The sequence below is a fragment of the Erinaceus europaeus genome, chromosome 13 (genome assembly GCF_950295315.1).
Source record: "Erinaceus europaeus chromosome 13, mEriEur2.1, whole genome shotgun sequence".
Classification (NCBI taxonomy): Eukaryota; Metazoa; Chordata; class Mammalia; order Eulipotyphla; family Erinaceidae; genus Erinaceus; species Erinaceus europaeus.
Window position 1 is genome coordinate 84,286,626 of NC_080174.1, and position 14,420 is coordinate 84,301,045.

The following is a 14,420-nucleotide window of genomic DNA, read 5'->3' on the forward strand; positions in this document are numbered from 1 at the left end:
TAACAGCCACAAGGGCAACAAAATGGGAAAAAATGGCCTCCAGGAGCAGTAGATTTGTAGTGCTGGCACCAAGCCCCAGCGATAACCCTGGAGACAATAAACAAATAAACAAATAAATAAATAATAAAAAGTGGGAAAAAATACTATTCCATTGTGTTTAATTGCTTTTTTTCAAACTCAGCTTTGCTTTTCAGATCTTTCCACTCTGATGGGTGAGGCTCAACTTCATCAACTTAAACTGTGTGCTTTGTTATTTTGTCCTGTGAGCTTGGTCAGTATTGCTAACAGTGCTGTGAGGAATAATAATCCCTTTACTTATCTTCTAAGGTACATTGCAACCATTTATCCACAGGTGAACTACTGGGCCATGGGTTATGTACACTTTCAGTATTATTAAATATTAACAGGGATGAGAGCTAACAATCTTCAGAGCTTGAACAAGGCCAAGACAGATGGAAAAATGACATTCTGAAGAGTTTTGTCTCAAAGATGGGGAAAACTAATTCTAGATTAATAAGCCTTCGGTCTTATCTAGTAAAACTTAAATGTGAGAGCAGAAAAGATCAACTGTCTTTAGTAACCTACTCCAAAACACCCAGCCAAACCCCACCGCACCCAGTAAGGGATGATTTATAATGTCTGCCATTGGATCCAAACTTTTCAGACAGACATGGCAAAGAAGGAACAACATCTAGCCTGTAGTGACCTGGGAGACCAGGGGCTAGGATGTGTGCCCTGCCTTGAGGTTCGAGCCTTGGCACCACATATGAACACTCCCAACACCAGGAGGGGGCTCCTGTGATGTGTTTCACTAGTGTTCTTTCTCTGTCTGAAATAAAAAGAATGGACAAGCTGGTCTGGAAGTGGCAAAATCATTCGTGTGCAAAAGCCTAGCACTGTAAAGCAATGACAACACTGACAGTAACAAAACAACATTTGCAGTAGTTAAACTGAATTGGAACAGAGAAGTTAAGTGAATATAAACAATAAAAAATTTTTATAACAGAGTTCTTTTAAAAATATGTTTACTTATTGTGGGATAGAGACAGAGAGAAATTGAGAGGGGAGGAGGAGATAGAGAGGGAGAGAGACAGAGAGACACCTGCTGCCCTGCTTCACCACTTGTGAAGCTTTCCCCCTGTATGTGGGGACCAGGGGCTTGAACCTGGATCCTTGTGCACTGTAATGTGTGCACTTAACCAAGTGTGCCACTGCCTGGCCCCCACAGGGTTCTTTTTTTATAAGATGTTGTAATAAAGATTGAACATACAATTGGAGAGGTGGGTGGTATTAAACAAACACAGGGTGGGGGTAGATAGCATAATGATTATGCAGAGACTCGTGGTTGAGGCTCCAAAGTTCTGTATTTAGTTCCCCACACCACCATAAGCCAGAGCTGAGGAGTGCTCTGGTAAAAAAATAAATAAAATAAAAATGGGGGGGGTCGGGAGGTGGCGCAGTGAGTGGGTTAAGCACAGGTGGCGCAAAGCAGAAGGACCGGCATAAGGATCCCGGTTCGAGCCCCCGGCTCCCCACCTGCAGGGGAGTCGCTTCACAGGCGATGAATTCAGCAGGTCTGCAGGTGTCTGTCTTTCTCTCCCCCTCTCTGTCTTCCCCTCTTCCCTTCCTTTCTCCATTTCTCTCTGTCCTATCCAACAACGAACAACATCAACAATGGCAATAATAATAACCACAACGAGGCTACAACAACAAAGGCAACAAAAGGGGGAAAAATGGCCTCCGGGAGCGGTGGATTCATGGTGCAGGCACAGAGCCCAGCAATAACTCTGGAGGGGAAAAAAAAAAAAGAATGCTGATAGCTCTCAGTACTTGAAAGCAAACTCATCTGAGCCCCCCCCCACACACACAGTGTTGGAAGAGCTAGATATTATTGGCAAAAGTTGCCTTGGATCTGTATCATGTTAAATGAAAAACTTTATGGTTCTTCGAAAGAGTAAACAAAATCAACAAACCTTTAGCCAGACTCACAAAACAAAAAAGGGAGAAGACCCAAATAAATCGGATAGTAAATGATAGAGGAGATATCACAACAGACACTGCAGAAATTCAACATATCATGCGAGGCTTCTATGAACAACTATATGCCACCAAGCTAGAAAACCTGGAAGAAATGAATGAATTCCTAGATACCTACCAACTTCCAAAACTAAGTAAAGAGGAAGTGGATAACATGAACAGGCCCATCACAGCTAATGAAATTGAAACAGTTATCAAAAATCTTCCCAAAAATAAAAGTCCTGGACCAGATGGTTTTACAAATGAATTCTACAAAACTTTCAAAGAAGAACTAATATCTCTACTTTTAAAAGTCTTCCAGAAGATTGAAGACACTGGAATACTCCCTGCCAGCTTCTATGAAGCCAACATCACCCTGATACCAAAAGCAGACAGGGACACAACCAAAAAAGAAAACTACAGACCAATATCTCTGATGAACATAGATGCGAAAATATTGAACAAAATTCTAGCCAACCGGATACAGCAGTATATCAAAAAGATTGTTCATCATGACCAAGTGGGGTTTATCCCAGGCATGCAAGGTTGGTTTAATATACGTAAATCAATCAATGTGATCCACCACATCAACAAAAGCAAGACCAAAAACCACATGGTCATATCAATAGATGCAGAGAAAGCCTTTGACAAGATACAACATCCCTTTATGATCAAAACAATACAAAAAATGGGAATAAATGGAAAATTCCTGAAGATAGTGGAGTCTATATATAGCAAACCTACAGCCAACATCATACTCAATGGTGAAAAACTGGAAGCATTTCCCCTCAGATCAGGTACTAGACAGGGCTGCCCACTATCACCATTACTATTCAACATAGTGTTGGAAGTTCTTGCCATAGCAATCAGGCAGGAGCAAGGAATTAAAGGCATACAGATTGGAAGAGAAGAAGTCAAACTCTCCTTATTTGCAGATGACATGATAGTATACATGGAAAAACCTAAGGAATCCAGCAAGAAGCTTTTGGAAATCATCAGGCAATACAGTAAGGTGTCAGGCTATAAAATTAACATTCAAAAGTCATTGGCATTCCTCTGTGCAAACACTAAGAAGAAATTGAAATCCAGAAATCAGTTCCTTTTTCTATAGCAACAAAAACAATAAAATATCTAGGAGTAAACCTAACCAAAGAAGTGAAAGACTTGTATACTGAAAATTATGAGTCACTACTCAAAGAAATTGAAAAAGACACAAAGAAATGGAAAGATATTCCATGTTCATGGGTTGGAAGAATTAACATCATCAAAATGAATATATTACCCAGAGCCATCTACAAATTTAATGCTATCCCCATCAAGATACCAAGCACATTTTTTAGGAGAATAGAAAAAATGCTACAAATGTTTATCTGGAACCAGAAAAGACCTAGAATTGCCAAAACAATCTTGAGAAAAAAGAACAGAACCGGAGGCATCACACTCCCAGATCTCAAACTGTATTATAGGGCCATTGTCATCAAAACTGCTTGGTACTGGACATGAACAGACACACTGACCAGTGGAATAGAATTGAGAGCCCAGAAATGAGGCCTCACACGTATGGACATCTAATCTTTGACAAAGGGGCCCAGACTATTACATGGGGAAAGCAGAGTCTCTTCAACAAATGGTGTTGGAAACAATGGATTGAAACAGGCAGAAGAATGAAACTGAATCACTGTATTTCACCAAATACAAAAGTAAATTCCAAGTGGATCAAGGACTTGGATGTTAGACTAGAAACTATCAGATACTTAGAGGAAAATATTGGCAGAACTTTTTTCCGCATAAATTTTAAAGACATTTGCAATGAAACGAATCCAATTACAAGGAAGACTAAGGCAAGTATAAACCTATGGGACTACATCAAATTAAAAAGCTTCTTCACAGCAAAAGAAACCACTACCCAAACCAAGAGACCCCTCACAGAATGGGAGAAGATCTTTACATGCCATACATCAGATAACAGTTTAATAACCAACATATATAAAGAGCTTGCCAGACTCAACAACAAGACAACAAATAACCCCATCCAAAAATGGGGGGAGGACTTGGACAGAATATTCACCACAGAAGAGATCCAAAAGGCCGAGAAACACATGAAAAAATGCTCCAAGTCTCTGATTGTCAGAGAAATGCAAATCAAGACAACAATGAGATATCACTTCACTCCTGTGAGAATGTCATACATCAGAAAAGGTAACAGCAGCAAATGTTGGAGAGAGTGTGGAGTCAAAGGAACCCTCCTGCACTGCTGGTGGGACTGTCAATTGGTCCAACCTCTGTGGAGAACAGTCTGGAGAACTCTCAGAAGGCTAGAAATGGACCTACCCTATGACCCTGCAATTCCCCTCCTGGGGATATATCCTAAGGAACCCAACACATCCATCCAAAAAGATCTGTGTACACATATGTTCTTGGCAGCACAATTTGTAATAGCCAAAACCTGGAAGCAACCCAGGTGTCCAACAACAGATGAGTGGCTGAGCAAGTTGTGGTCTATATACACAATGGAATACTACTCAGCTGTAAAAAATGGTGACTTCACCGTTTTCAGCCGATCTTGGATGGGCCTTGAAAAAATCATGTTGAGTGAAATAAGTCAGAAACAGAAGGATGAATATGGGATGATCTCACTCTCAGGCCGAAGTTGAAAAACAAGATTAGAAAAGAAAACACAAGTCGAACCTGAAATGGAATTGGAGTATTACACCAAAGTAAAAGACTCTGAGGTGGGTGGGTGGGTGGGTGGGGAGAATACAGGTCCATGAAAAATGATGAATGAAATAGTGAGGGTTGTATTATTAAATGGGAATCTGGGGAATGTTATGCATGTACAAACTATTGTATTTACTGTTGAATGTAAAGCATTCATTCCCCAATAAAGAAATAAATTATTTAAAAACAAACAAACAAACAAACAGAGCCTGTCCTCTGCCCACTGAGGTGTCTCCTGGCTGGGAAAACTTGGGTGTTGTAAATTAACTTAAAAATAGGTTTGGGAATCAGGGTTGCTGCTTGTGGACTCGCAGCAGGGAGCTGGGAACTGGTTTAATCAATACATGGTTTATTAGGGTGAAACAGGTAAAAGGCAAAATAAGCAATTATCATCAAGGGTTAAGTATATGCTAGGTCTATACAGTCTGAATATGGTTATCCAAGTTTAGTCCCATAAGATAAACAATTTAAAAAAAAAAAAAGAAAAACTTTAAATGTTAGCTTCACACTTAGTTGGTAAAGTTGCTCGCACTCAGGGAACACATGGTCCCTGAGATCGGCCGAGGAAGGAGCAGATGGAGGGGAATGACAGGCAGGATTGTCCTGGCTATTTAAAGTTCTTTATTCTCTCTTGCCATGTGCACATTGCGTTATAAACTGAGTAAGTGAAGATTCATATGGAACGACTTTACTACTGTGTGTTCTAAATGCCGTAGTGAGAGAGAAGATGGGGAGGAAGGGATGGAGAAAGAGCAGCTTAAAATAGATCAAAGACCTGGGTAGTAGACATAAAATAACAAAATACTTAGAAGAAACATTGGTAAAACATGGTAGGACATTAACATCTAATATGTATTAAAACTCAATCTCAGGGAGTCGGGCGTTAGAGCAGCAGGTTAAGCGCAGATGGCATAAAGCTCAAGGACCGGCATAAGAATCCCGGTTCGAGTCCCCGGCTCCCCATCTGCAGGGGACTCGCTTCACAGGCGGTGAAGCAGGTCTGCAGGTGTCTGTCTTTCTCTCCCCCTCTCTGTCTTCCCCTCCTCTCTCCATTTCTCTCTGTCCTGTCCAACAACGACATCATCATCAACAATAATAGCTACAACAATAAAACAAGGACAACAAAAGGGAATAAATGTTTTTTAAAAAAGAAACATTTTTTATAAAAGCTCAGTCTCATGAGCATGTGAAATTAAAACAAGATTAAATAAACGGTGCTACCAAACCCCATGTTCATTTCCCTGCACCACCATAAGCCAGAGTTGACCAGTCAAATATTATTATTTGACTCTCATAAAAATAATAATAATAAAATAAATTTAAAAAATAAATGGCACTATATCAAACTAAAAAGGTTCTTCACTTCAAAAGCAAGATATACAAGGATAAACAGGCATCCCAGGGGGTCGGGCTGTAGTGCAGCAGGTTAAGCGCACAGCTCATGGCATGAAACTCAAGGACCTCGTTTAAGGATCCCAGCTTGAGCCCTCGGCTCCCCACCTGCGAGGGGGGGGGGGTATCACTTCACAAGAGGTGAAGCAGGTCTGCACGTGTCTGTCTTTTCTCCTCTCTGTCTTCCCCTCCTGCCTTTCTTTCTCTTCTATCTGGCAACAACAACATCAATAACAACAATAGTAATAACCACAACAATGATTAAAAAAAAAAACCAAGGGTAACAAAAAGGAAAATAAATAAAATATTTTTTAAAAAAGCAGGCAGCCCAATAATTGGAAGACAGTAATTGCACATCAGACATCTATAAAGAAATTATACAGCTCAACAACAGAAAGAAGAAGGAAAAAAAAAAACCAACAACAAAAAAAGTAGATGGTTTTCTAAAGAAGAGGCCCACAGACCTATGAAGAAATGCTCTACTTCACTTATCATTAGGGGAATGCAGTTAAGACACTGCACGGAGATTCTCTCTCACACCTGTGAGAATGGCCTACATCAACACAACAAGAAGTGATGGGTTGTGGAGAAAAACAGACTCTGGGCCTGGTGGAATAGCTAACTTGAATAGTGCACTGCTTTGTCATGTGCTCGACCCAGCTTCAAGCCTGGCCCCCGCGGCACTGAAGGAGACGTCAGTGTTCTGGTATCTCTTTCTTTATGTCTATGTCTCTATCTCTCTCCCTCCCTCCCTCCCTTTTTCCGTCTCTTTTTTTAATGCCTCCAGGGTTATCATGGGGGCTCGGTGTCTGCACTACCAATCCACTGCTCCTGGTGGCCATTTTTTTCCATTTTGTTGAATAGGACAGAGAGAAATTGAGAGGGATGGGGAGGATAGAGAGGGGGAGAGAAAGACAGGCACATGTAGACCTGCTTCACTGCTTGTGAATCGACTCCCCTGTAGGTGGTGAGGTAGGGGCTTGAACAGGGATCCTTGTGTGGTGTGGGTCCTTAAGCTTTGTATGGTGTGTCACTGCCCTCTTTCTTTCTCTTAAAAAAAAAAAAAGAATTCTGCTAATCTGTTGGTTAGAATGCAGACTGGTGCAACATTTATTTGTTTATTCAATAAATATGGAAATGCCTTATGATCCAGCAGTACAACTGCTAGGCATTGATTCAAAGGACTTGAAAACATTAATTTGAAGGGACATATGCCCACCTGTTTCATAGCTGCATTATTCACAATAGCCAAAATGTAGAGATAGTCTGAATGCTCATTGTCAGATGAGTAAATAAAAGTTGTTATGGGATCGTGCCGGCGGTGGGTGATGCATCCGCCTGCAGGCACATGTTACGATGTGCAGGGGCCAGGATTCAGATACCTGGTTCCCACCTGTGGCGGATAAAGCTACATGAGTGGTGAGGTAGTGCCACAGGTACCCTCCCTGTCTCTCTTTCCCTCCCTTCCTTTCTCTCTCTTTCTCTCCCTGTGACTCACCCTCTCCCTCCATCTCACCCTTCCCTCTCAATTTCTCCATTCAAAAAACAAATATTTAAAAACAGTTCCTAAAGGGGGTTGGTTGGTAGCGCACTGGGTTAAGCATACATGGCATGAAGAGCAGGGACCCACAGAAGGATCTCGGTCGAGCCCCCCCCCCCCCCGCTCCCTATCTGCAGGGGGGTCGCTTCACAAGTGGTGAAGTAGGTCTGCGGGTGTCTTTCTTTCTCTTTCCTCTGTCTTCCCCTCCTGTCTCAATTCAATTTCTATCTTATACGACAACAGCAGCAACAATAACAAAAATGGAAAAAAAAAATTGCCACCAGGAAGAGTAGGTTCATAGTGCCAAGCCCCAGTGATAACCCAGGAGACAAAACCAAAAACATCCTAAAAAAACAAGTTATAAAATATCACTCTGCAATAAAAAAAAAAAAGTGTGTGTGTGTGGGGGGGCAAAATGGATGGGTTTGGACGTGATTATGCTTGGCAAAATGGAATGGATGGATTATGTCTCTAGGTTGTCGGGAAATTGTGAGGATGTGCTTGAGCTTGGCAGGGCTTGACTTGAGGGACATCCATCTTGTCAGTCTCTCTCTCTCTACTGAGAGGTCGAGCAAGGAGAGATACAACTCCCCAAGGTTTGCCCCGTCTTATCAGATTCCCTGCCTCACAAAGCACCCTGCATTCCTGACACTATGGCCTGCTCCCTTATTATCTACATAATCTTTGTTTTTCCTGAAAGATCCCCACCCATTCCATTCCTTTGATCTATCTTCTTTCTACCCTCAAGACCCTCCCTGCCTGCAGGATATTATTAATCCTACCAGTTAAAACCCTTGCAACAGTTGCTAAGGAAGTTCCTACCTTTCCCAGTCTCCTTTTGCCTTTCTCCGCCCCTTTCCAAACCATGTCAAGCCATTTCTGTTTCCGACTTGTCACTTCTGGGTCTGTCTGACTCTTAAAAGCCTTGGCTCTCTGATCAATAAAGAATTGAATCACCTTGCCACCACGAGCTCTGTTCCTGGGTCATCTCTGTCACATCGCTGAGTGAGTAGCAGCCCAGGCTGGCTCCAGTCACGTTCTCTCCAACCCAGAGAGTATGCGGCTGAGAAGAAGCACCCCCACACTAGCTTGACACAGGTGAAGATAACTGGACAGCTTCACTTCTGTGGAATTTCTAGAACAGAAACATCTGAACTTGCCAAAAAATTACAGCAGAAGTAAACTTGTGTCTGTCATTGGCAGGGTAGAAACACTGAACTTTGGTAGGGAGTGTGGTGTGGAACGAGACTCTAGTCCTATAAACTTGTAATCACCTTTAATCACCTTTGATTTTTTTGAGGAAAAAAAGAGTGCATGGCATATAATAAATATTATTTTCTAACGCTTTCATTTCAGCAGTATGTTTATGCATGTCGATAGTCCACAGACACAGAATGAAGTGATAATCTTAATCCATGTTGTTGTCTTCCAGCTTTTGTCACCTTATTGAATGGGGAGCAAGCCCAGAATGCAATTCGGACATTTCATCAATATTCCTTTCGAGGAAAAGATTTAATAGTTCAGCTCCAGCCAACAGATGCTTTGCTGTGTATTACCAACTTGCCCACTTCTTTTACCTTAGAAGACTTTGAAGAACTTGTGCGTGCTTATGGCAATATCGAGAGGTGTTTTCTGGTCTACAGTGAAGTTACGGGGCATTCCAAAGGCTATGGATTTGTGGAGTACATGAAAAAGGACTTTGCTGCCAAAGCCAGGTTGGAGCTGTTGGGGAAACAGTTGGGTGCAGCTGCTCTGTTTGCACAGTGGATGGATGTTAACTTACTGACTGCAGACCTCATTCATTCCAAGTGCCTTTGTATAGACAAACTCCCTACTGACTACAGGGATTCAGATGAATTGTGGCAGTTCTTTTCCAGTATCCATAAGCCTGTGTTTTGCCAGGTAGGTATTTTATATTTCTTTATTTAATTTCCTTATGGGGGGGATTAGTGCTTTACAGCTGACCGTAATATACAATAATTTGTACATGCGTAACATTTCCCAATTATGCACATAATCATTCAACCCATACTAAGCCCTCCTCTGCCATCATGTTCCAGGACCACAGCCCTCCTCACCCTTCACCCGAGTCTTTTACTTTGGTGCAGTACCAACTAGATATGTATTTTGTTTTATTTATTTATTTATTTATTTTTATTGCCTCCAGGGTTATTGCTGGGGCTCAGTGCCTGCACTGGCAAATGCTAGAAGAAGAAGTGCCTGCACTACAAATCCACTTCTCCTGGAGGCTATTTCCCCCCCTTTTGTTGTCCTTGTTGTTTATTGTTGTTATTGCTGTCATTGTTGTCAGATAGGACAGAGAAATCGAGAGAGGAGGGTAGAGAAAGAGAGACACCTGCAGACCTGCTTCACTGCTTATGAAGCGACCACCCTGCAGGTGGGGAGCCGGGGGCTCGAAATGGGATCCTTACGCTTTGCTCCATATGGCTTAATCTGCTGCTGTGCTATCTCCCGGCCCCCTAGATATGTATTTTAAAGCATCACTTGAAATACTTAAAAGTATCTGCACATGTATCTGTTCTGTAAATGCTAGCAGATCATTATACCTACAGACACAACAGATCATCTAAGTTTCACTCGAATCTATAGTGAAGACTCTATAGTAAATGTCAAGTCAGTTCATTTTTTTCATGGGCGAGATTATACTAACTTGCCCAACTATGTTTTAGCAAATCCATCATTCATCTCCCTTCCCATTCTGTCAGCTTGTTCCATGACGTATTTGTCATTTTCTCTGTGCCAGGTACTGTGTTTCTCGATGTCAGCAATGTAGATAATAGATAAATGCTGTCTTAAAACCATACAGTTTTGTAGGAGATAATTGGAAATTAAGAAAATAACTGTAAAGCCTGTAGAAATAAAATAATGGAAGATAGAAAGGTACGCTGAAGTTTGAAGAATGTGTAGTTCTTTAAAAAAAATTTATATTTATAAAATGGAAATATTGACAAGACTCTAGGATAAGAGGGGTATAATTCTACACAATTCCCACCTCCAGAACTCTGTGTCCCATCTCCCCACCCCTTGAAAGCTTTCCTATTCTTTATCCCTCTGGGAGTATGGACCCAGGGTCATTGTGGGGTGCAGAAGGTGGAAGGTCTGGCTTTTGTAGTTGCTTCCCCACTAAACATGGGTGCTGACAGGTCGATCCATACTCCCAGTCTGCCTCTCTCTCTTTCCCTAGTGGGGCAGGGGTCTGGGGAGGCGGGGCTCCAGGACACATGGTGGGGTTGTCTGTCCATGGAAGTTTGGTTGGCATCATGGTATTATGTGGAACCTGGTGACTGAAAAAGAGTTAAAATATAAAGCAGAGCAAATCGTTGACTAATTATGAACCTAAAGGCAGGAATATTGCAGATGGAGATTTGGGGTCTCTGTTTTGGAAAAAGCTAGTAGGTATATTTTAGGTATATTCCAAGGGGTCCATGACTATACTAGTTTTTGCCTAAGCCTGACAGCTAATATTCATGTGGACGCAAGTTATTATCTGGGGAGATTTTGTCATAGTTGGAAAAAGGACTGGAAAGCTGGATCAGGGAAGAGAGTAGCTCCCAAGTATGGGGAAAGTATATAAATATTGTTAACTGTAACCCCCACCGATTTCATCTGGGGCCCATAGTCAGCACAGGAGCCTATGTGACCTCTGCATCCCTGTAGGTCTGAGCTCACATTCTGTGGTCACGGCTAGGAACATTCCAGGCTGCACTCATTTCAGGACCCATCTTCCTTGAGTGGTAAAGTATGTTGTCCAGCTTCTCATTGGAGAATGGAACAGTCCCTACTATTGTTGAACCACATTGAAGGCAAGGCCCTATAGGGACCCACAGAGGGTTCCATTATGTTGTTCCTGACGGAGATGACCAGTGACAGTGGAGAGAGGGATATGTTAGAGGACTAGGCCCATCATGTTTGTGTGGGAATGGCAGGACTCCCCGACTAGGGCCCCAGCTGATGGGGTGGCCTGATAGTGACTAAAGAGTCATCATTAAAGTATGCCAGTCTCTTGCCCTTATTCAGCTTTTGCAGTCCTTACTTTGACAAGGTTAGTTTTGGAGTGACTGAGGGAAGTGGAATAGGAAGTTGGTGAGGAGGGTATCTAGATCTAAGTAGACACTATTTCATTAGGTACTTTATGATGTCTTTTTCGGTCTTTCTACTTGCATGCTTCATTTACTGGCTCACTGCAGACTGTTGTGTACTTTTGCTTTAAGGTGTATATTTCCCCCTAAGTTACGGATACATGTGCACATATGTCCCATCTCATGGGCCCTGGTCTATATCTAGGTTTTGAGGTTTTTTTAAGAAGTGTACCACCAGAAATGGAATTAAGGAGTCCTATGAGCTAGGAAAGGTCTCACCAGAGTAATGAAGCTGGAGGGTTGACATTCTAGGCCTGACATCTCTGGACATAGTCCAAAGTGAAACATGCCAAGGTGGTACTGGTTGCATTGCTTACTTTGGGATCATCAGATGCAGGATCATTTGGTATGAATAGAGAGAAGCTTGCAGGAAAGTGAGCCTCAGCCCAGAGGTTTCAGGACTGGGAGTAATATGGGCTTTATAGAGAATAGGGAAGGTTCCTGCTGTCTTAGGGTTTAAGAAGGCAATAGATAGTCATAGCTATAACCAAATTATTTGGCCATTCTTAACTTTGAAAATCCCATTGTTAGGCTTTGCTGTATCATACAACACCTTGCCATAATTTTTGTCCTTTTATGCTATTTACATATAGCTGTATCTTATAAGTAACACCACCAGTTGCTTCTGTTTCTCTGGTCTAAGCTTTTAGGAGATTTAATATTTCAAAGAACAAATCATTATTAGAAATGTATTAACAATTTGAGCCCACTGTGACAATTCAGTCTGTTTACCAATTTGAAGTCTTTAGTGCTTAAATTGAAGGAACATAAACTCCGAGCTATGGTCTGTACATCAAAAAGTTTGAGACATCCAATCCATTCTTCCCCTCTCATATTAATTAAATAGTGATTTGTGAGACTACAAGTTGATAGGAGTGTATATTAACACCATTCCCACCAAGAATGTGTAATTCTAAATGGTGTTAGGATAGTGAGGTATACAGAGTAGGTTCTGTAATTTTCAGGCATTTTATCATAGTACAATTCAGTATATTCCAAATAGACAAAAACATAGCTATATATATATATATATATATATATATATATATATATATATATATATATATATATACTTCTACTACTGATTCTTGTTAGTAGCTGGTCAACTGTTGCTTCCTTTCATTTCTTGCATCTTTTTGTCCTCTCCTCCCATGCTCCTTCTCTTCTTTCCTCTCATCTGTTCTTTCCACTTCCCAATTTTTTAAAATCATACATTGGTTGGGTCTGTAATTGTGGTAGAAAGTTTTTTAATTTTTTGATAATTACCTTTACTTACTTATTGGATAGAGACAGCCAGAAATTGAGAGGAAAGGGGGAGATAGGAAGAGAGACAGAGAGACACCTGCCACCCTGCTTCTCCACTCGCAAAGCTTTCCCCAGAAGGTAGGGACCAGGGCCTCGAACCTGGGTCCTTATGCACTGTAACATGTGTGCTCCACCAGGTGCACTGCTGCTTGGCTCCTGAAGTGCAGAAGAAATTTTGGAGTTGTAGTATATGTTTTGTATGTGCAACTTAAGACTGATGACTAGTGTCCTTTCCATTCCTCCAGTTCCAATAGAGTAAACATCAAAGAAGCTATACAAGAACTTTATAAAACTCCATTAGTTTGTGAAAAAAACTCAGCCTCCATTACTGAAAAGTTAATGTGTTGCTACTATAAGACAATTCTCAGAATTTGCCCAAGATCCTGAAATAAAAGTTGAATGTTAGGAGTTGGGCGGTAGCGCAGCGGGTTAAGCGCACGTGGCACAAAGCGCAAGGACCGGCATAAGGACCCCGGTTCGAGCCCCTGGCTCCCCACCTGCAGGGGAGTCGCTTCACAGGCGGTAAAGCAGGTCAGCAGGTGTCTATCTTTCTCTCCCCCTCTGTCTCCCTTCCTCTCTCCATTTCTCTCTGTCCTATCCAACAACAACATCAACAACAAAAATAACAACAATAAAACAACAAGGGCAACAAAAGGGAAAATAAGGAAAGAAATAAAAAAGTTGAATGTTGTTCTTCCTATCCTCTCAAGAGAAAACAGACTTTATTTTACATAGAAATCTCATCAGGTAATTGTTTAGTGTATTTTATTCTCTATGTATCTGGTGAATTCATAGAGACAGTTGGAATTTAATAATTGAATCTATATTTTATTATCACTTACTACACAGAGAGAGATCTTAATATACAAACACTTATCATTTGAACTTTGATTTTTAAAACAAATTAGATAATGAAAGAATTCAAGTTTTTTTAAATTTTCAATCTTTTATTATTGGATAGAGTCAGAGAGAAATGGAGAGGGGAGATGAAGATAGAGAGGGAAAGAGACAGACACCTGCAACCCTGCTTTTCTCTTGCAAGGGGTAGGGGGAGCAGGAACTTGAACCTGGGTCCTTGTGTAGTGTAATGTCTGCACTTAACCATTGCTGCCTCACTCCCCCCCCCCCAAGAATTAAAATGCTTGCCAGAGTATTATTATATGTCTTTTTGTTTTTATAGCTGACTGCATTCAACCCACCAGTAAGCTGGTTTTTTCCAGGAAGAAAGCACACATTTTTTGTTGTTGTTGTTGTTGTTTTTTACCGGTATCATGCTCTGATACATTTGT

The 14,420-nt window shown here is 41.3% G+C and overlaps 1 protein-coding gene across 7 annotated transcripts in view; it reads left to right on the forward strand.

The window, feature by feature from the left end:
• The window catches only part of RAVER2 (ribonucleoprotein, PTB binding 2), a 99,558-nt gene that overhangs the window by 29,583 nt on the left and 55,555 nt on the right, over nt 1-14,420 (forward strand). For all 7 annotated transcript variants that reach the window (XM_060206355.1, XM_060206356.1, XM_060206357.1 and 4 more), the window contains exon 3: nt 9,099-9,568. In XM_060206355.1, the coding sequence (XP_060062338.1) occupies nt 9,099-9,568 (470 nt within the window). The remainder of the gene's footprint in view (nt 1-9,098; nt 9,569-14,420) is intronic.